We start from the raw sequence: 23,140 nt of genomic DNA on the forward strand, positions 1-23,140 counted from the left end.
ATGAGCCATCTTACTAAAACGATCTACTACCACCCAAATGACTCGAAATCCGGCTGAAAGGGGAAGGTCCACCACGAAATCCATGGATATATGTGACCATGGCCTGAGAGGAACGGCTAAAGGTATGAGTTGCCCGATCGGCAACGAACGAGTGACCTTATGCTGTGCACAAACCTGACAGGAATGGACAAATTCCCTTACGTCTTTAGAAAGACTAGGCCACCACACCGAGCAAGAGACTAACTCCAAGGTCTTAGAGATACCTGGATGACCAGAGACTTTGTTGTCATGAAACTCAGCTAAAACAGTGCCTCTCAAAAATTCAGGGACAAAGAGACGACCAGCAGGAGTAAGTCTAGGAGCCTGCTGTTAAAGTTGGACTAACTGAGTAAATAAATCCTGTGTGAGGCCTGCCCGGATGACAGATGATGTAACTATGGGGGTAGTAACAGGATTGCTATTGTGAACCGGAAGAAAGCAACGTGACAGGGCATCAGCTTTCGTATTCTTGGAACCAGGACTGAAGGTGATAATAAACCTGAAACGAGTAAAAAACAATGCCCAATGTGCCTGCCGAGCATTAAATCGTTTAGCTGACTCAATATACTGCAGGTTCTTATGGTCAGTAAATACTGTAATAGTATGCCTAGCTCCCTCCAGCCAATGCCTCCACTCCTCGAAAGCCCATTTAACTGCCAGTAATTCTCGATTACCAACGTCATAGTTGGATTCTGCGGAGGAGAATTTCCTGGACATGAAGGCACAAGGATGTAATTCCTGAGACTCCGGATCTTCCCGAGAAAGGATAGCCCCCACTCCAACCTCTGAGGCATCAACCTCAACAATAAAGGGGAGCTCCGGATTAGGGTGTCTGAGGACAGGAGCCGAGACAAAGTCCTGCTTCAAGGCCCGAAAGGCAGACTCAGCTTCAGGCGACCAATTGGAAGGATCCGCTCCTTTTTTAGTCAATGCTACTATAGGAGCGACCAGATCAGAAAAGGTATGAATGAACCGCCTATAATAATTTGCAAACCCTAAAAAGCGCTGAATTGCTTTTAAATTTGTGGGTTGCGCCCAATTAAGGATGGCCTGGAGTTTTTTCGGTTCCATGAAAAATCCCTGGGGAGAAATAATATACCCTAAGAAGGACACTTCTGTGATATGAAAATCACATTTCTCAAGCTTAGCGTATAAATGATTCTCCCCTAGTTTTTGAAGGACCAGACGCACCTGGGTAATATGTTGTTCCATAGACTCAGAGTATATCAAAATGTCGTCTAAATAAACGACTACGAACTTCCCAAGGAAGTCACGAAGAACATCATTGATGAGGTCTTGAAATACCGCAGGAGCATTTGACAGCCCAAACGGCATCACCAGGTATTCATAGTGACCCGACTGTGTGCTGAAAGCCGTCTTCCACTCATCCCCAGATCTTATTCGGATGAGATTGCAAGCTCCTCTAAGATCGATCTTTGAGAAGATAACGGCGAAGCGTCACTGATCAAAAATTACTGAAATCAATGGCAAAGGGTAGGTGTTCTTAACAGAAATTTTATTCAGAGCCCGAAAATCAATACATGGTCTGAGCGACCCATCTTTTTTCTCAAAAAAAAAAAAAACCTGCACTCAATGGAGATTTCGAAGGCCTAATAAAGTCTTTTTTCAGGCTCTCCTGAATGTAATTATCCATAGCCGTGGTTTCTGGCCCGGACAGGGCATATAATCTCCCCTTAGGTAAAGTGGCACCTGGAACTAAATCTATCGCACAGTCATAGGACCGATGGGAAGGCAGAACGTCCGCATTGCCTTTGGAGAAAACATCGGCAAAATCCTGATATTCCACAGGAATAAGTTCTGGGGTGACTGCCGCAACCCGGACTGGATGGGAAATACATTCCTTAACACAAAAAGGACCCCATTGGGAAATCTCCCCAGACCGCCAATCTATGGTGGGATTATGAAAGGCAAGCCAGGGGTGACCTAAAACTACTGGAACTGCCGGACAATGTGTAAGGTAAAATTCTATATCTTCTGAATGTAGGGCCCCCACTGTCAGCAATACTGGAGGTGTGCGGTGAGTAATTAACCCATTGGAAAGCGGACCCCCATCCAAGCCGTGCATGGTGATACGTTTATCTAAGGGTATCTGTGGAATGCCTAAAGCCTTAGCCCAAGCTAAATCCATAAAATTTCCTGCAGCTCCACTGTCGACGAAGGCCGACACCAACGAACTGAGGCTGCCAAAGGAAATCTTAACTGGAACTAATAGAGAATCATTAGAGGGGATTAGCTGCAGACCCAAGTGAACCCCCTCACAATTCACTTGGTCAGAGCGTTTCCCGGCTTGTTCGGGCAGTTACGAGCAATATGTCCCTTACCACCACAATACAAACAAAGACCAGAACTTAACCTTCTGGTTCTTTTCTCTGGGGACAGCCGGGAGAGACCCATTTGCATGGGCTCCTCGACGTCCTCGGGAAAGGTATAAACACAAGGATTAGGCCTAAGAGTTGTACCTCTTTCAGCCCTCCGCTCTCGGAGACGACGATCTATTTTAATAGCGAGCTCCATGAGTTTGTCTAGAGTCTCAGGAGCGGGGTACTGAAGGAGACTGTCTTTAATAACTTCAGACAAACCGAGGCGAAACTGACTGCGCAGGGCTGGGTCATTCCAGCCACAGTCGTTCGACCAACGGCGAAATTCGGTACAATACACCTCTGCTGGATTTTTACCTTGCTTAAGGGCACGCAGGTGACTCTCAGCTGATGCCTCTCTATCTGGGTCATCATATAGCAGGCCTAAAGATTTAAAAAAGGCGTCTACTGACAACAAGGCAGGATCATCTGTTCTTAGCCCAAACGCCCAGGTCTGAGGATCACCCTGGAGCAACGACATAACAATCCCAACCCGCTGAGACTCAGTACCAGAGGAACGGGGCCTTAAACGAAAATAAAGCTTACAAGCTTCCTTAAAATTAAAAAATTATTTTCGGTTACCCGAAAAACGGTCAGGTAAATGCATTTTTGGTTCTGGGACCATACTCGGGGAGGCTCGCAAAAGATCTTCCTGCGATCTCACCCGAAGAGTAAGGTCCTGAACCATCTGAGTTAGTTCCTGAATTTGGTTAACCAAAAGCTGACTGGGATTTGGCCCTAAACCTGCCGGATTCATGGAGCCGAATTTTTAGACCCACCAATACAATGGAAAAAATTAAACCCCCCTTTTTTTTTTTAATGTGTGGCCGGTGATAATGTTATGATCCTGATGCTCAGGACAGGGGAGGTCTTATACGGTGAGACATGAGCACCAGGACGGAATGCTGGGATTGGGAAATGGGAAGGAAATAGCCCCTAGCACCCTACCTCCGTTGTCCTACCCGTGTTATCAATTCACGACTGAACGACTATGGTTTCTTGGGCCCATGGCAGCCGCGTTTGAAGGGCGGATTAGGTCTGCCCAACTCCGATGCCCCCTCAGGTTTTAAAGAGAGACAAAGCGTGAACTGAGACAGGGTAATAACAAGGGGACCTCTAACTGAAACAACCAAGCTAGGGGCTATAAACTACCTAAAAACTAAACGTATGTGCGGCACGCCGCCAAAGGTAAAGAACTACAAAGAAAACCACTGTCCACTCCCCCACACGGCACAGCCGAGTTCCGGGGAGGACAGTGAAAGCGGAAACCTCCGCAAATGCACCAATTCAAAGAAGTAAATACTAAGCGGCAAAGGCCGCAACACGCGGCAGATGCCGCTACTCACGAAACCGGGCGAGAACCCCAGATGACAGCAACAGGTTCACAAGGACTAGAAGGATTCCCAGCACCGGCTTCGGATCTCCAAAGTACAAGAGGGCAAGGAGCAAAATACACCAAATACAGCTGACAGGAACAGAGTTCTGCAAGGCAGGAACAGCAAACAGGAAGCTAGCACCGGCGGGGCTGCAGTGTGCTTGGCTCCCATAAAAAGACCCTGCTGGCCAATCACAGGAGGGCCAGCAGAACCAGCCCCCAGACTCTAATTACTAGTTGCCGTGCAGCTGCCCTGCTGCACGAGCAACCTAATTACCTATTCTTAGCAACGGGGAACGCGGTCCACCTGTGGCGTCCCCGTTGCTAAGCGCCCGGCGGCCCTGTACGCACGGCGTCCTGCGTTGCCAGGGACACGGCAGCTATCGTCCGCACGGCGTCCCGGCGTTGCTACGCGCCGTGCGGGGAAACAGGAGAGAGGCGCGGCGGCCGTAACCGCTGCTCAGTCAGAGCACGGCCGAAGACCGCCGCGCCTAACAGCCGCCAACTCAGACAGTCGCCTTGGAGACGCCAAGGCCAACAACATGACCACTTTCCAAGTAAGGAATTTTAACTCAACCTTGCGCAAAGGTTCAAACCAATGTGATTGCAAGAATTGCAACACCACATGAAGATCCCATGGTGCCAATGGGGGCACAAAGGGAAGTTGAATGTGCAGCACGCCTTTTACGAAGGTCTGAACTTCTGGAAGGGAGGCCAATTCTTTCTGAAAAAAGATCGACAAGGCCGAAATTTGTACTTTAATAGAGCCTAACTTTATGCCCGCATCCACACCTGCTTGTAGGAAATGGAGCAAACGCCCCAGGTGAAATTCTTCCGTAGAAGCCTTCTTGGATTCACACCAAGACACACATTTTCTCCAAATACGGTGGTAATGCTTTGCTGTTACTTATTTTCTAGCCTGAAGAAGCGTGGGAATTACTTCACTGGGAATACCCTTTTGGGCTAGGATTTGGCGTTCAACCGCCACGGCGTCACGCAGCCGCGTTAAGTCCTGATACACGCACACCTGGTACCTTCCTCCCGAAGAGGAAGAGGCCAGGGATCTTCTATAAGCAACTTCTGAAGATCTGGATACCAGGCCCTTTTTGGCAAATCCGGAACAATGAGGATCGCCTGAACCCTTGTTCTTCTTAGAATTTTTATCACCTTTGGAATGAGTGGAAGTGGAGGGAACATATAGACCGACTGAAACACCTACGGTGTCACTAGGGCGTCCACCTCTATCGCTTGAGGGTCCCTTGACCTGGAACAATATCTCTGAAGTTTCTTGTTGAGGCGGGACGTCATCATGTCTACTTGAGGAACTCCCCAACGACTTGTCACTTCTGCAAAGACCTCTTGATGAAGACCCCACTCTCCTGGATGGAGATCGTGTCTGCTGAGGAAGTCTGCTTCCCAGTTGTCCACTCCTGGAATGAAGACTGCTGACAGAGCGCTGGCCTTGACCATCGCCGCTCTGCTCTTTGTTCCGCCTTGGCGGTTTATGTACACCACTGCTGTCACATTGTCTGACTGAATCAAGACCCGCAGACCACGAAGAAGATGTTCTGCTTGCAGTATGCCGTTGTAGATGGCTCTTAATTCCAGAATGTTTATGTGTAGACAAGCTTCCTGGCTCGACCACTTTCCCTGAAAGTTTCTTCCCTGTGTGACTGCTCCCCAGCCTCGGAGGCATGCATCTGTGGTCACCAGGATCCAATCCTGAATCCCGAACCTGCGTCCATCCAGAAGGTGAGAACTGTGCAGCCACCACAGAAGGGAAATTCTGGTCCTGGGAGATATAATTATTTTCCGATGCATGTCCAGGTGAGACCCGGACCACTGGTCCAGCAGGTTCCACTGAAACACCCTGGCATGGAACCTGCCATACGGAATGGTCTCGTAGGCTGCCACCATCTTCCCCAGCAACTGAGTGCAGTGAAGAACTGACACCTTTGCCGGTTTCAGAATCTGTTTTACCATGTTCTGTATTTCCAGAGCTTTATCCACTGGAAGACAAACTCTCTGCAATTCTGTATCCAGAATCATACCCAGGAACGACAGTCTTTTTCTGAGAAACTCTGGAGAGCTTCTCAGTGTGCATCCAGTCTCACTGGGCACAGAATCTAACTGGAGTCTGGAGGAGGGGCATAGAGGGAGGAGCCAGTTCACACCCATTCAAAGTCTTACAGTGTGCCCATGTCTACTGCGGATCCCGCTATACCCCATGGTTCTTGAAGCATCCCCATCATCCTCTAGGACGTATGAGAAAGTTATTTAACAAAGATACACAGTAGTCTCTCCTGGTACCTAACAAAGATACACAGGAGCCTCTCCTGGTACCTAACAAAGATACACAGCAGCCTCGCCTGGTACCTAACAAATATACACAGCAGCCTCACCTGGTACCTAACAAATATACACAGCAGCCTCACCTGGTACCTAACAAACATACACAGCAGCCTCACCTGGTACCTAACAAACATACACAGCAGCCTCACCTGGTACCTAACAAAGATACACAGCAGCCTCGCCTGGTACCTAACAAAGATACACAGGAGCCTCACCTGGTACCTAACAAAAATACACAGGAGCCTCACCTGGTACCTAACAAAGATACACAGGAGCCTCACCTGGTACCTAACAAAGATACACAGGAGCCTCACCTGGGACCTAACAAAGATACACAGGAGCCTCATCTGGTACCTAACAAAGATACACAGCAGCCTCACCTGGGACCTAACAAAGATACACAGCAGCTTCACCTGGGACCTAACAAAGATACACAGCAGCCTCACCTGGAATCTAACAAAGATACACAGCAGCCTCGCCTGGGACCTAACAAAGATACACAGCAGCCTCACCTGGAATCTAACAAAGATACACAGCAGCCTCACCTGGTACCTAACAAAGATACACAGCAGCCTCACCTGGTACCTAACAAAGATACACAGCAGCCTGGCCTGCTACCTAAAAAATATACACAGCAGCCTCACCTGGTGCCTAACAAAGATATACAGCAGCCTCGCCTGCTACTTAAAAAAGATACACAGCAGCCTCGCCTGCTAACTAACAAAGATACACAGCAGCCTCGCCTGGGACCTAACAAAGATACACAGCAGCCTCACCTGGTACCCAACAAAGATACACAGGAGCCTCACCTGGTACCTAATAAAGATACACAGCAGCCTCACCTGGTACCCAACAAAGATACACAGGAGCCTCACCTGGTACCTAATAAAGATACACAGCAGCCTCACCTGGGACCTAACAAAGATACACAGCAGCCTCGCTTGGTACCTAACACAGATACGCGGTGGCCTTACCTGGAACTAAGGAGACGTTACAGTATCCAGTTTTCCTACTATCAAAGCTGGAAGCTAAGAGCATAAAAAGCAATTTCCTTACATTATTGTCTCCTTGTTCACTTCTTGACATACATATATTATATGATACCAAAGAACAATGCTTACTGTGACCACTTGTCTGGTATGAGTAATATATAACATCCATTAAAAACTAGGGGGGTTACTCAGAGTTGCTAGCAAACCAAAAAAGTTAGCAATTGGGCAAAAAAATAAAAGTGCACTGCATGTGGGGCAGATGTAACATGTGCAGAGAGAGTTAGATTTGGGTGGGTTATATTGTTTATGTGCAGGGTAAATACTGGCTGCTTTATTCTTACTACCCAAATATAACTCTCTCTGCACATGTTACATCTGACCCACCTGCAGTGCACATGGTTTTGCCCAACCGCTAACTTTTTTGGTTTGCTAACAACCACGTTAGACTACATTCTGTTGTGGTCTAATTGCACTTTCCACATCTCATATATGTGACTCTTTCCTGTAATAAGTGTTTATTACTCACCTGTGCTTATATCTGTAGGGATTTCCTCCTCCTTACACTGCTGATCACCCCTCACATAAGTCTCTTCTTCTCCCTCTATATCTTCTGCCTTCATATCAGTCACATACGTCTCTTCTTCTCCCTCTGTATCTTCTGCCTTTATATCAGTCACATACGTCTCTTCTTCTCCCTCTATATCTTCTACCTTCATATCAGTCACATATGTCTCTTCTTCTCTCTCTGTATCTTCTGCCTTCATATCAGTCACATACGTCTCTTCTTCTCCCTCTGTATCTTCTGTCTTCATATCAGTCACATGCGTCTCTTCTTCTTCCTCTGTATCTTCTGCCTTCATATCAGTCACATACGTCTCTTCTTCTCCCTCTATATCTTCTGCCTTCATATCAGTCACATACGTCTCTTCTTCTCTCTCTATATCTTCTGCCTTCATATCAGTCACATACGTCTCTTCTTCTCCCTCTATATCTTCTGCCTTCATATCAGTCACATACGTCTCTTCTTCTCCCTCTATATCTTCTGCCTTCATATCAGTCACATACGTCTCCTCTTCTCCCTCTGTATCTTCTGCCTTTATATCAGTCACATACGTCTCTTCTTCTCCCTCTGTATCTTCTGCCTTTATATCAGTCACATACGTCTCTTCTTCTCCCTCTATATCTTCTGCCTTCATATCAGTCACATACGTCTCTTCTTCTCCCTCTGTATCTTCTGCTTTCATATCAGCCACGTACGTCTCTTCTTCTCCATCTATATCTTCTGCTTTCATATCAGTCACATACGTCTCCTCTTCTCCCTCTGTATCTTCCGCCTTCATATCAATTAAATTCTACATAATCCATAAAACAATAAAATAAAACTGTAATAAGGCTGATATAATTAAATATGATTACAAATAAGAATATTAGTGCATAAAACACGCACAGCTCCACTACAGATCATATAGTGAGTCACTTTGGTATATTGGTGAGACCCTAAATCCCACCTACCTGATCCTCCTGTGGGATCCTGCGATTCTCCTCTGTACAATCCTGGGAATACAGAGGACGGGGACATCTCTCTGGGGTATCTCTGTTACTGGGTCCATCTGTAAGAGACACACAGCGACTGAGTACAGTGTATATATGTGACTATCAGGTGATGTGTGTATATAGGGGACCCCCATACCTGCTCTCTCCTGTACAATACAGGACAGTCTCCTCTTACCCAGTGATGTGAGGGGCCGGTGATTCTCCATCATCACGTCCTTGTACAGACCCCTGTGTTCCTCTATATACTCCCCCTCCTGCATGGAGACATAGGCAGTGACATCCTGACACCTTAGAGGCACCTGACACACACAATGATACAGTCATCACCCAGACACGTCCCCTGGTGTTACTGTATAATACCCCATCCCCAGCAGTCACCTCTCCAGTCATCACCCAGACACATCCCCTGATGTTACTGTATAATACCCCATTCCCAGCAGTCACCTCTCCAGTCATCACCCAGACACATCCCCTGGTGTTACTGTATAATGCCCCATTCCCAGCAGTCATCACCCAGACACGTCCCCTGGTGTTACTGTATAATGTCCCATTCCCAGCAGTCACCTCTCCAGTCATCACCCAGACACATCCCCTGATGTTACTGTATAATACCCCATTCCCAGCAGTCACCTCTCCAGTCATCACCCAGACACATCCCCTGGTGTTACTGTATAATGCCCCATTCCCAGCAGTCATCACCCAGACACGTCCCCTGGTGTTACTGTATAATGTCCCATTCCCAGCAGTCACCTCTCCAGTCATTACCCAGACACATCCCCTGGTGTTACTGTATAATGCCCCATTCCCAGCAGTCACCTCTCCAGTCATCACCCAGACACATCCCCTGGTGTTACTGAATAATGTTCCATTCCCGGCAGTCACCTCTCCAGTCATCACCCAGACACGTCCCCTGATGTTACTGTATAATGTCCCATTACCAGCAGTCACCTCTCCAGTCATCACCCAGACATATCCCCTGGTGTTACTGTATAATGTCCCATTCCCAGCAGTCACCTCTCCAGTCATCACCCAGACACATCCCCTGGTGTTACTGTATAATGCCCCATTCCCAGCAGTCATCACCCAGACACGTCCCCTGGTGTTACTGTATAATGTCCCATTCCCAGCAGTCACCTCTCCAGTCATTACCCAGACACATCCCCTGGTGTTACTGTATAATGCCCCATTCCCAGCAGTCACCTCTCCAGTCATCACCCAGACACGTCCCCTGGTGTTACTGAATAATGTTCCATTCCCGGCAGTCACCTCTCCAGTCATCACCCAGACACGTCCCCTGGTGTTACTGTATAACGCCCCATTCCCAGCAGTCACCTCTCCAGTCATCACCCAGACACGTTCCCTGGTGTTACTGTATAATGCCCCATTCCCAGCAGTCACCTCTCCAGTCATCACCCAGACATATCCCCTAGTGTTACTGTATAATGTCCCATTCCCAGCAGTCACCTCTCCAGTCATCACCCAGACACATCCCCTGGTGTTACTGTATAATGCCCCATTCCCAGCAGTAATCACCCAGACACGTCCCCTGGTGTTACTGTATAATGTCCCATTCCCAGCAGTCACCTCTCCAGTCATCACCCAGACACATCCCCTGATGTTACTGTATAATACCCCATTCCCAGCAGTCACCTCTCCAGTCATCACCCAGACACATCCCCTGGTGTTACTGTATAATGCCCCATTCCCAGCAGTCATCACCCAGACACGTCCCCTGGTGTTACTGTATAATGTCCCATTCCCAGCAGTCACCTCTCCAGTCATTACCCAGACACATCCCCTGGTGTTACTGTATAATGCCCCATTCCCAGCAGTCACCTCTCCAGTCATCACCCAGACACATCCCCTGGTGTTACTGAATAATGTTCCATTCCTGGCAGTCACCTCTCCAGTCATCACCCAGACACGTCCCCTGGTGTTACTGTATAACGCCCCATTCCCAGCAGTCACCTCTCCAGTCATCACCCAGACACATCCCCTGATGTTACTGTATAATGTCCCATTACCAGCAGTCACCTCTCCGGTCATCACCCAGACACATCCCCTGATGTTACTGTATAATGTCCCATTACCAGCAGTCACCTCTCCAGTCATCACCCAGACACGTTCCCTGGTGTTACTGTATAATGCCCCATTCCCAGCAGTCACCTCTCCAGTCATCACCCAGACATATCCCCTGGTGTTACTGTATAATGCCCCATTCCCAGCAGTCATCACCCAGACACATCCCCTGATGTTACTGTATAATACCCCATTCCCAGCAGTCACCTCTCCAGTCATCACCCAGACACATCCCCTGGTGTTACTGTATAATGCCCCATTCCCAGCAGTCATCACCCAGACACGTCCTCTGGTGTTACTGTATAATGTCCCATTCCCAGCAGTCACCTCTCCAGTCATTACCCAGACACATCCCCTGGTGTTACTGTATAATGACCCATTCCCAGCAGTCACCTCTCCAGTCATCACCCAGACATGTCCCCAGGTGTTACTGTATAATGTCCCATTACCAGCAGTCACCTCTCCAGTCATCACCCAGACACATCCCCTGATGTTACTGTATAATGTCCCATTACCAGCAGTCACCTCTCCAGTCATCACCCAGACACGTTCCCTGGTGTTACTGTATAATGCCCCATTCCCAGCAGTCACCTCTCCAGTCATCACCCAGACACATCCCCTGGTGTTACTGAATAATGTTCCATTCCCGGCAGTCACCTCTCCAGTCATCACCCAGACACGTCCCCTGGTGTTACTGTATAACGCCCCATTCACAGCAGTCACCTCTCCAGTCATCACCCAGACACGTCCCCTGGTGTTACTGTATAATGTCCCATTCCCAGCAGTCACCTCTCCAGTCATCACCCAGACACATCCCCTGATGTTACTGTATAATGTCCCATTCCTAGCAGTCACCTCTCCAGTCATCACCCAGACACATCCCCTGATGTTACTGTATAATGTCCCATTACCAGCAGTCACCTCTCCAGTCATCACCCAGACACACCCCCTGGTGTTACTGTATAATGTCCCATTCCTAGCAGTCACCTCTCCAGTCATCACCCAGACACATCCCCTGATGTTACTGTATAATGTCCCATTACCAGCAGTCACCTCCCCAGTCATCACCCAGACACATCCCCTGATGTTACTGTATAATGTCCCATTACCAGCAGTCACCTCTCCAGTCATCACCCAGACACGTTCCCTGGTGTTACTGTATAATGTCCCATTCCCAGCAGTCACCTCTCCAGTCATCACCCAGACACGTCCCCTGGTGTTACTGTATAACGCCCCATTCACAGCAGTCACCTCTCCAGTCATCACCCAGACACATCCCCTGATGTTACTGTATAATGTCCCATTACCAGCAGTCACCTCTCCAGTCATCACCCAGACACATCCCCTGATGTTACTGTATAATGTCCCATTACCAGCAGTCACCTCTCCAGTCATCACCCAGACACGTTCCCTGGTGTTAATGTATAATGCCCCATTCCCAGCAGTCACCTCTCCAGTCATCACCCAGACATATCCCCTGGTGTTACTGTATAATGTCCCATTCCCAGCAGTCACCTCTCCAGTCATCACCTAGACACGTCCCCTGGTGTTACTGTATAATGTCCCATTACCAGCAGTCACCTCTCCAGTCATCACCCAGACACGTTCCCTGGTGTTAATGTATAATGCCCCATTCCCAGCAGTCACCTCTCCAGTCATCACCCAGACACATCCCCTGGTGTTACTGTATAATGTCCCATTCCCAGCAGTCACCTCTCCAGTCAGCAGCTGAATGATCTTGTTGGTGAGGTGGAGACACAATGATGAGGTTCCAGGTTCTGCTCAGTCTCCCTCATACACACGGGTGACAGGTAAGTGTGTGACGTGCAGTAAAGCACCAATGAATATAACGACACCCCATGCTGAACCACATGGAGACCGGCCGGTATCTCCCACCAAGAGTCAAAACTAGGGGGAGTCGGCATCTGTATGTAGGAAAGGTACAGTGAGGGGTCACTGATCGCACTAATACACAGTATGTGGGTCGCGCACTATGTACGGGTGGGTGTAATAGTCTAGAATCGTATGGAAGATTGAATGTAAAACCTGTAGTGTCCACATTCTGCCTCCCCACCGGCTCTTTCCTGCACCTCAGGCCTAATAACGTGCCACACAGCCACCACTCCCCCTGTTTAATAATAACAGGACACCACAGGCTGCTCCCCTGTATAGTAATAATAAGAGGACACCACAGGCTGCTCCCCCGTATAGTGATAATAAGAGGACACCACAGGCTGCTCCCCTGTATAGTAATAATAAGAGGACACCACAGGCTGCTCCCCCGTATAGTAATAATAAGAGGACACCACAGGCTGCTCCCCCGTATAGTAATAATAAGAGGACACCACAGGCTGCTCCCCCGTATAGTAATAATAAGAGGACACCACAGGCTGCTCCCCCGTATAGTAATAATAAGAGGACACCACAGGCTGCTCCCCCTGTATAGTAATAACAACAGGACACCACAGGCTGCTCCCCATGTATAATAATAATAATAATAACAGGACACCACAGGCTGCTCCCCCTGTATACAAATAATAACTGGGCACCACAGGCTGCTCCCCCTGTATAATAATAATAGGACACCAAAGGCCACTCCCCTTGTATAATAATAATAATAATAACAGGACACCACAGGCTGCTCCCCATGTATAATAATAATAACAGGACACCACAGGCTGCTCCCCCTGTATAAAAATAACTGGGCACCACAGGCTGCTCCCCCTGTATAAAAATAATAACTGGGCACCACAGGCTGCTCCCCCTGTATAATAATATAAATAACAGGACACCAAAGGCCACTCCCCTTGTATAATAATAATAATAATAATAATAATAACAGGACACCACAGGCTGCTCCCCATGTATAATAATAATAACAGGACACCACAGGCTGCTCCCCCTGTATAAAAATAATAACTGGGCACCACAGGCTGCTCCCCCTGTATAGAAATAATAACTGGGCACCACAGGCTGCTCCCCCTGTATAATAATAACAGGACACCAAAGGCCACTCCCCCTGTATTAAAATAATAATAATAATAATAACAGGACTCAAAAGGGCGGCTCCCCCTGAAAAGTAAGACGCCATTACCTGATGGTAGCGTCCCCTTTCATTGCCGCTGCCGGACTGGTCTACGAGAAAATGGCCGCCAGCCTCCTGCTCTGAGGACATGTATGGTAATAGAAATTACAGAGGACGGTGATGTGGCCGGGGTGTAGGAGGAGAGGGGCCAGTCACCAGGAATCAGCCTGTGCCAATCATATCCTACTTCCGGTCTGTGCGTTCCACCTTACTTCCGGTCTGTGCGTTCCATACACAGGAAGCGAGTTTTCATCGAGTTTTGCAGCCTCCCAGTGTCCGTCGAGATCAGGTAATGGGAGCATCTAGATTACCTGCGTGGAGAGCAGCAATAGGTTCCCTGGCCGTGTCGTGACGTCAGGAGGTGCGTCCATTGTCTTCTGGTCTGAGCTCCACCTTCCTTCTATCATTCCCACAAGGCAGCAGGAGCAGAGAGCAGCTATTGCTGTGTCTGGCAGCAGGTAATGATATTATTATTATTATTATTATTATTATTATTATTATTCTATAGGCTGAGCAGCTCTGGTGTCAGGTTGCTGTACTACAGGGGGAGCAGCCTCTGGTGCCTTGTTATAGTGCAGCTGGAGCAGCCTCTGGTGCTGCATTATCCCTGTACAGGTGGCTAACACGCTAGTGTCCTATTACAGTAATACAGGTGGCGCAGACACCGCCGTTACCGTAATACAGGTGGCGCAGACTCCGCCGTTGCCGTAATACAGGTGGCGTAGACCCCGCCGTTACCGTAATACAGGTGGCGCAGACCCCGCCGTTACCGTGATACAGGTGGCGCAGAACTCGCCGTTACCATAATACAGGTGGAGCAGACCTCTGTGTTACCGTAATACAGGTGGCGCAGACTCCGCCGTTACCATAGTACAGGTGGCACATACCCCGTTGTTTCCGTAATACAAGTAGCGCAGACCCCGCCAGTTACCGTAATACATGTGGCGCAGACCCCGCTGTTTCCGTAATACAGGTGGCGCAGACCAGGATGATAATTAGAGCAGTGTGAAGTAGATATGTGTCAGACTCCTGGCCATGAGATGTGTGGTGTAACCATTTAGCAATACAGCATTGCGCGTCAGTCACTGGGGAGTCTTATGTGTGACCAAGGTTGTATGACATGGGGGATAGATGGGGACTCATCACTTATTTGTATAATAATATAGGGACATGACTGGGGAGGTGAGTGGATCTGGGAGTGTCACAGTGACATCACTTATATCTATAGTAATAATACAGGGACATGACTGGGGAGGTGAGGGGATCTGAGAGCGTCACAGTGAGGTCACTTATACCTATAGTAATAATACAGGAACATGACTGAGGAGGTGAGGGGATCTGGGAGTGTCACAGTGACATCACTTATATCTATAGAAATAATACAGGGACATGACTGGGGAGGTGAGGGGATCTGGGAGTGTATGCACTGATATTTGGTAGCTCCTCTATACACAGGAATACTTAGTAGTGAAGAAGACATCCGATGAGTGTGAGACTCCCAGCAGCGGTTCACATGTGTCAGGAGGACAGAGCAGGACCCAAAGCCTCATCACGGTGCCTTCACTTCACTCACTGATACATGAGAGACACAATGACCAGAAGATCCTAGAACTCACCAACAAGATCATTCAGCTGCTGACTGGAGAGGTGACTGCTGGGAATGGGACATTATACAGTAACACCAGGGGATGTGTCTGGGTGATGACTGGAGAGGTGACTGCTGGGAATGGGACATTATACAGTAACACCGGGGGATGTGTCTGGGTGGTGACTGCTGAAAATGGGGCATTATATAGTAACACCAGGGGACGTGTCTGGGTGGTGACTGCTGGGAATGGGACATTATATATGAACCCAAGGGGACGTGTCTGGGTGATGACTGGAGAGGTGACTGCTGGGAATGGGACATTATACAGTAACACCAGGGGATGTGTCTGGGTGATGACTGGAGAGGTGACTGCTGGGAATGGGACATTATACAGTAACACACCAGGGGACGTGTCTGGGTTATGACTGGAGATGTGACTGCTGGGAATGGGGCATTATACAGTTACACCAGGGGACGTGTCTGGGTGACTGCTGGGAATGTGGCATTATACAGTAACACCGGGGGATGTGTCTGGGTGATGACTGTATCACTGTGTGTCAGGTTTATGTAAGGTGTCAGGATGTCACTGTCTATGTCTCCATGCAGAAGGGGAGTATATAGAGGAACAGCGGGGTCTGTACAAGGACGTGATGATGGAGAATCACCGGCCCCTCACATCACTGGGTAAGAGGAGACTGTCATGTATTGTACAGGGGAGAGCAGGTATGGGGGCCCCTATATACACACACCATCTGATAATCACATATATACACTGTACTCAGTCACTGTGTGTCTCTTACAGATGGGCCCAGTAACAGAGATACCCCAGAGAGATGTCCCCGTCCTCTGTATTCCCAGGATTGTACAGAGGAGAATCACAGGATCCCACAGGAGGATCAGGTAGGTGGGATGTAGGTCTCACCAATATACCAAAGTGACTTTCTGCAGCGGGGTACACTGGTATTCCACAGTATATCGGGGTGTAGAGTAGGATCTTGATCCGATGCACCAACAGGCTAAAAGCTTTGACTGTTCCCAGGATGCATAGTGCCGCCTCCTCTATATCCCCGCCTCCGTGCGCAGGAGTTCAGTTTGTAAGTTGGTGCCTGCAGTGCAGGCAGATAACAGGAGCAGCCCTGAAAAGAGCTTTTTATAAGAAGATAGAAGACTTCAAGGGCTGCAGCAGAGGCACTCTTTTTGACATCTCATGCTGCAGCTCCATCACCTCCCCGAGTGGTGCTGTATACTCCCGCGCCCTGGTTGCCGGGTACTTACAGCGGAGGGCTCCGGTTCTTTCTACAGCTAGCACACATTCGCCACTGCTCTCCGGGATCGCGTGGCCTCATCAAGGGTGGAGGTAAGAGGGTCCCGCAGGCGGGACCCACTGCATATCGCGATCTGGCGCGGCCATTAGGAGGCGGGCTACGCGCGCTGGCGTGGACACTGTGTTGGTACAGGGACCCCACTAGATCACCAGGGCAAGGGCACAGGACGGTTTTTCTCTCATAAACCGTTTATATAAGCCCGCAGTACCCGGTGGTGAAGTCCAGCATGGGGATAAGGCTCTGACCTGTAGCCCCTCCCCCAGCCCCATGGCGCCATTTACAGTAAATGTTACCGCCCTGGAGCTGCATATCTGTCTCTCCCTCACTCCCTGTCAGCGTTTGGGCGACATTACACATAGCTGCGCTGATCTGGGACTGCTGGGCAATGTCTCCTCTGTAATGCCGTCTGCATCATCAGCGCTGTGCTTCTACAGGCCACTTAAGTATTCTACATGTCATTTAGACAGTGTTAGTTAAGAACAAGTGCATAAAGTACCCTGTGATATTCATCCAGTTTTACTGTGCATTGATATATATATATATATATATATATATATATATATATATATATATATATATATATATATATATATATATATATATATATATATATATATATATATATATATATATTTCTCTAACGTCCTAGTGGATGCTGGGGACTCCGTAAGGACCATGGGGAATAGACGGGCTCCGCAGGAGACAGGGCACTCTAAGAAAGAATTAGGACTACTGGTGTGCACTGGCTCCTCCCTCTATGCCCCTCCTCCAGACCTCAGTTAGAATCAGTGGCCGGGCGAGCTGGGTGCTACTTAGTGAGCTCTCCTGAGCTTGCTGGAAAGAAAGTATTTTGTTAGGTTTTTTTATTTTCAGAGAGATCTGCTGGCAACAGACTCCCTGCATCGTGGGACTGAGGGGAGAGAAGCAGCCCTACTCACAGAAGATAGGTCCTGCTTCTTAGGCTACTGGACAACATTAGCTCCAGTGGGATCGTACACAGGATCGCACCCTTGGTCGTCCGATCCCAGAGCCGCGCCGCCGTCCCCCTCGCAGAGCCAGAAGACAGAAGCCGGCGTCAGAAGCAAGAAGACTTCGAAATCGGCGGCAGAAGACTCCAGTCTTCATATGAGGTAGCGCACAGCACTGCAGCTGTGCGCCATTGCTCCCACATTGAACCCACACACTCCGGTCACAGTAGGGTGCAGGGCGCAGGGGGGGGCACCCTGGGCAGCAATTAGGTACCTCTTGGCAAAAGAGCAGCATATATACAGTTGGGCACTGTATATATGCATGAGCCCCCGCCATTATTTTTACACATAAACGCGGGACAGAAGCCCGCCGCTGAGGGGGCGGGGCTTCTTCCTCAGCACTCGCCAGCGCCATTTTCTCTCCACAGCTCCGATGAGAGGAAGCTCCCCAAGCTCTCCCCTGCAGACTCACGGTAGAAAGAGGGTAAAAAAGAGAGGGGGGGGGGGCACATAATTTGGCGCAAAAACGATATACACAGCAGCTACTGGGTTAACACTAAGTTACTGTGTGACTCCTGGGTTATATAGCGCTGGGGTGTGTGCTGGCATACTCTCTCTCTGTCTCTCCAAAAGGCCTTGTGGGGGAACTGTCTTCAAAAGAGCATTCCCTGTGTGTGTGGTGTGTCGGTACGCTTGTGTCGGCATGTTTGACAAGGAAGGCTATGTGGAAGCAGAGCAGGTACAAGTGGAAGGTTTTAAATGATAATGTTAATTCCTTGCATAAAAGGTTGGATAAAGCTGAAGCATTGGGACAGTCAGGGTCTCAACCCATGCCTGATCCTATGTCGCAGAGGCCATCGGGGTCTCAGAAGCGCCCACTATCCAAAACTGTTGACACAGATATCGACACGGATTCTGACTCGTGTCGATGGTGAGGAGGCAAAATTACAGCCTAAAATGGCTAAAGCCATCCGTTACATGATTATAGCAATGAAAGATGTGTTGCACATCACTGAGGAAACCCCAGTCCCAGACAGGAGGGTTTATATGTATGGGGAGAAAAGGCATGAGGTGACCTTTCCCTTTTATGTGAAAAGGCTTGGGAATCTCCAGATAGAAAAATGCAGATTTCCAAACGGATGCTTATGGCATATCCTTTCCCGCCAACGGACAGGTTGTGCTGGGAATCCTCCCCTAGGGTAGACAAAGCTTTAACACGCTTATCCAAGAGGGTAGCCCTGCCGTCACAGGATACGGCCACCCTTAAAGATGCTGCGGATAGAAAGCAGGAGGGTATCCCGAAGTCTATTTATGCACATTCAGGTATCTTACTAAGGCCGGCGATTGCGTCGGCCTGGATGTGTAGTGCTGTAGCAGCATGGACAGATACCTTATCTGAGAAACTTGATACCTTGGACAAGGATACTATATTACTAACCCTGGGGCATATAAAAGACGCTGTCCTATATATGAGTGATGCTCAAAGAGACATTAGCCTACTGTGCTCTAGAATAAATGCAATGTCAATTTCTGCCAGAAGAGTCCTATAGACTCGGCAATGGACAGGTGATGCCGACTCGAAAAGGCATATGGAGGTTTTACCTTACAAGGGTGAGGAGTTGTTTGGGGAAGGTCTTACGGACCTTGTTTCCACAGCTACGGCTGGAAAGTAAAATTTTTTGCCATATGTTCCCTCACAACCTAAGAAGACACCGTATTACCAAATGCAGTCCTTTCGATCACAAAAAGGCAAGAAATTCCGAGGTGCGTCCTTTCTTGCCAGAGGCAGGGGTAGAGGAAAGAAGCTGCACACTACAGCTAGTTCCCAGGAACAGAAGTCCTCCCTGGCTTCCACTAAATCCACCGCATGACGCTGGGGCTCCACAGGCGGAGCCAGGCCCGGTGGGGGCGCGTCTCCGAAATTTCAGACTCACGTGGGTTCGCTCAAAGGTGGATCCCTGGGCTATAGAGATTGTGTCTCAGGGATACAAGCTGGAATTCGAGGAGATGCCCCCTCACCGATACCTAAAATCGGCCCTGCTAGCTTCCCCCTTACAGAGGGAAATAGTGTTAGCTGCAATTCAAAAATTGTATCTTCAGCAGGTGGTGATCAAGGTTCCCCTCCTTCAGCAAGGGAAGGGTTATTATTCGACCATGTTTGTGGTAACGAAACCGGATGGTTCGGTCAGACCCATATTAAACTTAAAATCCCTGAACATATACCTCAAAAGGTTCAAGTTCAAGATGGAATCGCTCAGAGCGGTCATCGCAAGCCTGGAAGGGGGGGATTTTATGGTGTCTCTGGACATAAAGGATGCATACCTTCATGCCCCTATTTATCCACCTCATCAGGCGTACCTCAGATTTGTGGTACAAGATTGTCATTACCAATTTCAGACGTTGCCGTTTGGTCTCTCCACGGCACCGAGAATATTTACCAAGGTAATGGCGGAGATGATGGTAATCCTGCGAAAGCAAGGGGTCACAACTATCCCATACTTGGACGATCTCCTCATAAAGGCGAGGTCCAGAGAGCAGTTGCTGATCAGCGTGGCACGCTCTCGGGAAGTGTTACAACAGCGCGGCTGGATTCTGAATATTCCAAAGTCGCAGTTGACCCCTGGACTCGTCTGTCCTTCCTGGGCATGATTCTGGAAACATACCAGAAGAGGGTTTATCTCCCGATGGAGAAGGCTCAGGAGCTCATGGCATTGGTCAGAGACCTATTGAAACCAAAACAGGTGTCGGTGCATCACTGCACGCGAGTCCTGGGAAAGATGGTGGCATCATACGAGGCCATTCCCTTCGGCAGGTTCCATGCGAGGACCTTTCAATGGGATCTGTTGGACAAGTGGTCCGGATCACATCTACAGATGCATCGGCTGATCACCCTATCCCCCAGGGCCAGGGTGTCTCTCCTGTGGTGGCTGCAGAGTGCTCACCTTCTCGAGGGCCGCAGATTCGGCATTCAGGACTGGGTCCTGGTGACCACGGATGCAAGCCTCCGAGGGTGGGGGGCAGTCACACAACGAAGAAATTTCCAAGGTCTGTGGTGAAGTCAGGAGACTTGCCTCCACATCAATATCCTGGAACTAAGGGCCATATACAACGCCCTACGTCAAGCTGAGACCCTGCTTCGCGACCAATCGGTGCTGATTCAGTCAGACAACATCACCGCAGTGGCTCATGTAAACCGCCAAAGCGGCACAAGGAGCAGGGTGGCGATGGCAGAGGCTGCCAGAATTCTTCGATGGGCGGAGGATCATGTAAGAGCACTGTCAGCAGTGTTCATCCTGGGAGTGGACAACTGGGAAGCAGACTTCCTCAGCAGGCACGACCTCCACCCGGGAGAGTGGGGACTTCATCAAGAAGTCTTCACGCAGATTGTAAGTCGGTCGGGACTGCCACAGGTGGACATGATGGCGTCCCGCCTCAACAAAAAACTACAGAAGTATTGCACCAGGTCAAGAGACCCTCAGGCGATAGCGGTAGACGCTCTAGTAACACCGTGGGTGTTCCAGTCAGTTTATGTATTCCCTCCTCTTCCTCTCATACCCAAGGTGCTGAGAATTATAAGAAAAAGAGGAGTGAGAACAATACTCATTGTTCCGGATTGGCCAAGAAGGATTGGTATCCAGATCTGCAAGAGATGCTCACAGAGGACCCATGGCCTCTGCCTCTAAGACAGGACTTGTTGCAACAGGGGCCCTGTCTGTTCCAAGACTTACCGCGGCTGCGTTTGACGGCATGGCGGTTGAACGCCGTATCCTAGCAGAAAAAGGCATTCCGGATGAGGTCATTCCTATGCTAATAAAGGCTAGGAAGGACGTGACGGCTAAACATTATCACCGCATATGGCGCAAATATGTTGCGTGGTGTGAGGCTAGGAAGGCCCCCACGGAGGAATTCCAGTTGGGCCGTTTCCTTCAATTCCTGCAGTCGGGAGTGTCTTTGGGCCTAAAATTGGGTTCCATTAAGGTCCAGATTTCGGCCCTGTCTATTTTCTTTCAAAAAGAACTGGCTTCGCTGCCTGAAGTTCAGACATTTGTAAAGGGAGTGCTGCATTTTCAGCTACCTTTTGTGCCCCAGTGGCACCTTGGGATCTTAACGTGGTGTTGAGTTTCCTGAAGTCACACTGGTTTGAACCACTTAAAACCGTAGAGTTAAAATATCTCACGTGGAAGGTGGTCATGCTATCTGGTTTTCCATATGGACAGAGCAGAATTGAGGACTCGTCCTCAATTTCTGCCAAAAGTGCTGTCATCTTTTCATATGAACCAACCTATTGTGGTGCCTGTGGCTACTCGTGACTTGGAGGATTCCGAGTTACTAGACGTGGTCAGGGCTTTGAAAATTTATGTAGCCAGAACGGCTAGGGTCAGGAAAACTGAGTCGCTGTTTATCCTGTATGCATCCAACAGGCTGAGTGCTCCTGCTTCAAAGCAAACGATTGCTCGCTGGATCTGTAACACGATTCAGCAGGCTCATTCTGCGGCTGGATTGCCGTTGCCAAAATCAGTAATGGCCTATTCCACGAGGAAGGTGGGCTCTTCTTGGGCGGCTGCCCGAGGGGTCTCTGCATTACAGCTTTGCCGAGCAGCTACTTGGTCAGGTTCAAACACTTTTGCAAAGTTCTACAAGTTTGATACCCTGGCTGAGGAGGACCTTGAGTTTGCTCATTCGGTGCTGCAGAGTCATCCGCACTCTCCCGCCCGTTTGGGAGCTTTGGTATAATCCCCATGGTCCTTACGGAGTCCCCAGCATCCACTAGGACGTTAGAGAAAATAAGAATCTACTTACCGGTAAATCTATTTCTCGTAGTCCGTTGTGGATGCTGGGCGCCCATCCCAAGTGCGGACTTCTTCTGCAATGCTTGTATATAGTTATTGCTTACATAAGGGTTATGTTATAGTTGCATCAGGGTTGATCTGATGCTCTATTGTTGTTCATACTGTTAACTGGGTAAGTTTATCACAAGTGATACGGTGTGATTGGTGTGGCTGGTTTGAGTCTTGCCCTGGATTCCAAAATCCTTTCCTTGTACTGTCGGCTCTTCCGGGCACAGTTTCCTTAACTGAGTTCTGGAGGAGGGACATAGAGGGAGGAGCCAGTGCACACCAGTACCTAAATTCTTTCTTAGAGTGCCCTGTCTCCTGCGGAGCCCGTCTATTCCCCATGGTCCTTACGGAGTCCCCAGCATCCACTACAGACTACGAGAAATAGATTTACCGGTAAGTAAAATCTTATTATACATAGCCTTACTTAGTAGTCAGATTACTTAGTATTGCTAGTCCAGTGCAGTTTTATTGTTTGTCATCATTTCTGCATTGTACATGTGACTGTGTGTGTGTGCATATAGCTGCTGTGTGATATCTACTCAGTGTATCTCACTCATACTGCTATCC

The 23,140-nt window shown here is 48.9% G+C and overlaps 1 protein-coding gene and 1 pseudogene across 3 annotated transcripts in view; one reads left to right on the forward strand and one right to left on the reverse strand.

Moving 5' to 3' along the window:
- The window catches only part of LOC135056953 (zinc finger protein 271-like), a 51,642-nt gene extending 37,665 nt beyond the window's left edge, over nucleotides 1-13,977 (reverse strand). Inside the window, exons 1-5 of one of the 3 annotated variants that reach the window (XM_063962742.1) lie at nucleotides 13,864-13,930; nucleotides 12,483-12,694; nucleotides 8,866-8,944; nucleotides 8,649-8,746; nucleotides 7,663-8,488 (exon numbers count right to left, since the gene is read on the reverse strand). In XM_063962742.1, the coding sequence (XP_063818812.1) occupies nucleotides 7,663-8,488; nucleotides 8,649-8,746; nucleotides 8,866-8,899 (958 nt within the window). In that variant the 5' untranslated portion in view covers nucleotides 8,900-8,944; nucleotides 12,483-12,694; nucleotides 13,864-13,930. Of the gene's footprint in view, nucleotides 1-7,662; nucleotides 8,489-8,648; nucleotides 8,747-8,865; nucleotides 8,945-12,482; nucleotides 12,695-13,863 lie in introns of all 3 variants that reach the window. The other 2 variants (XM_063962744.1, XM_063962743.1) reach the window with 2 other exon arrangements.
- Nucleotides 13,978-14,142: 165 nt separating this feature from the next.
- Nucleotides 14,143-23,140, forward strand: part of LOC135056962 (oocyte zinc finger protein XlCOF6-like) — a 69,723-nt pseudogene continuing 60,725 nt past the window's right edge.

Source organism: Pseudophryne corroboree, chromosome 3 (assembly GCF_028390025.1).
Source record: "Pseudophryne corroboree isolate aPseCor3 chromosome 3, aPseCor3.hap2, whole genome shotgun sequence".
Classification (NCBI taxonomy): domain Eukaryota; kingdom Metazoa; phylum Chordata; class Amphibia; order Anura; family Myobatrachidae; genus Pseudophryne; species Pseudophryne corroboree.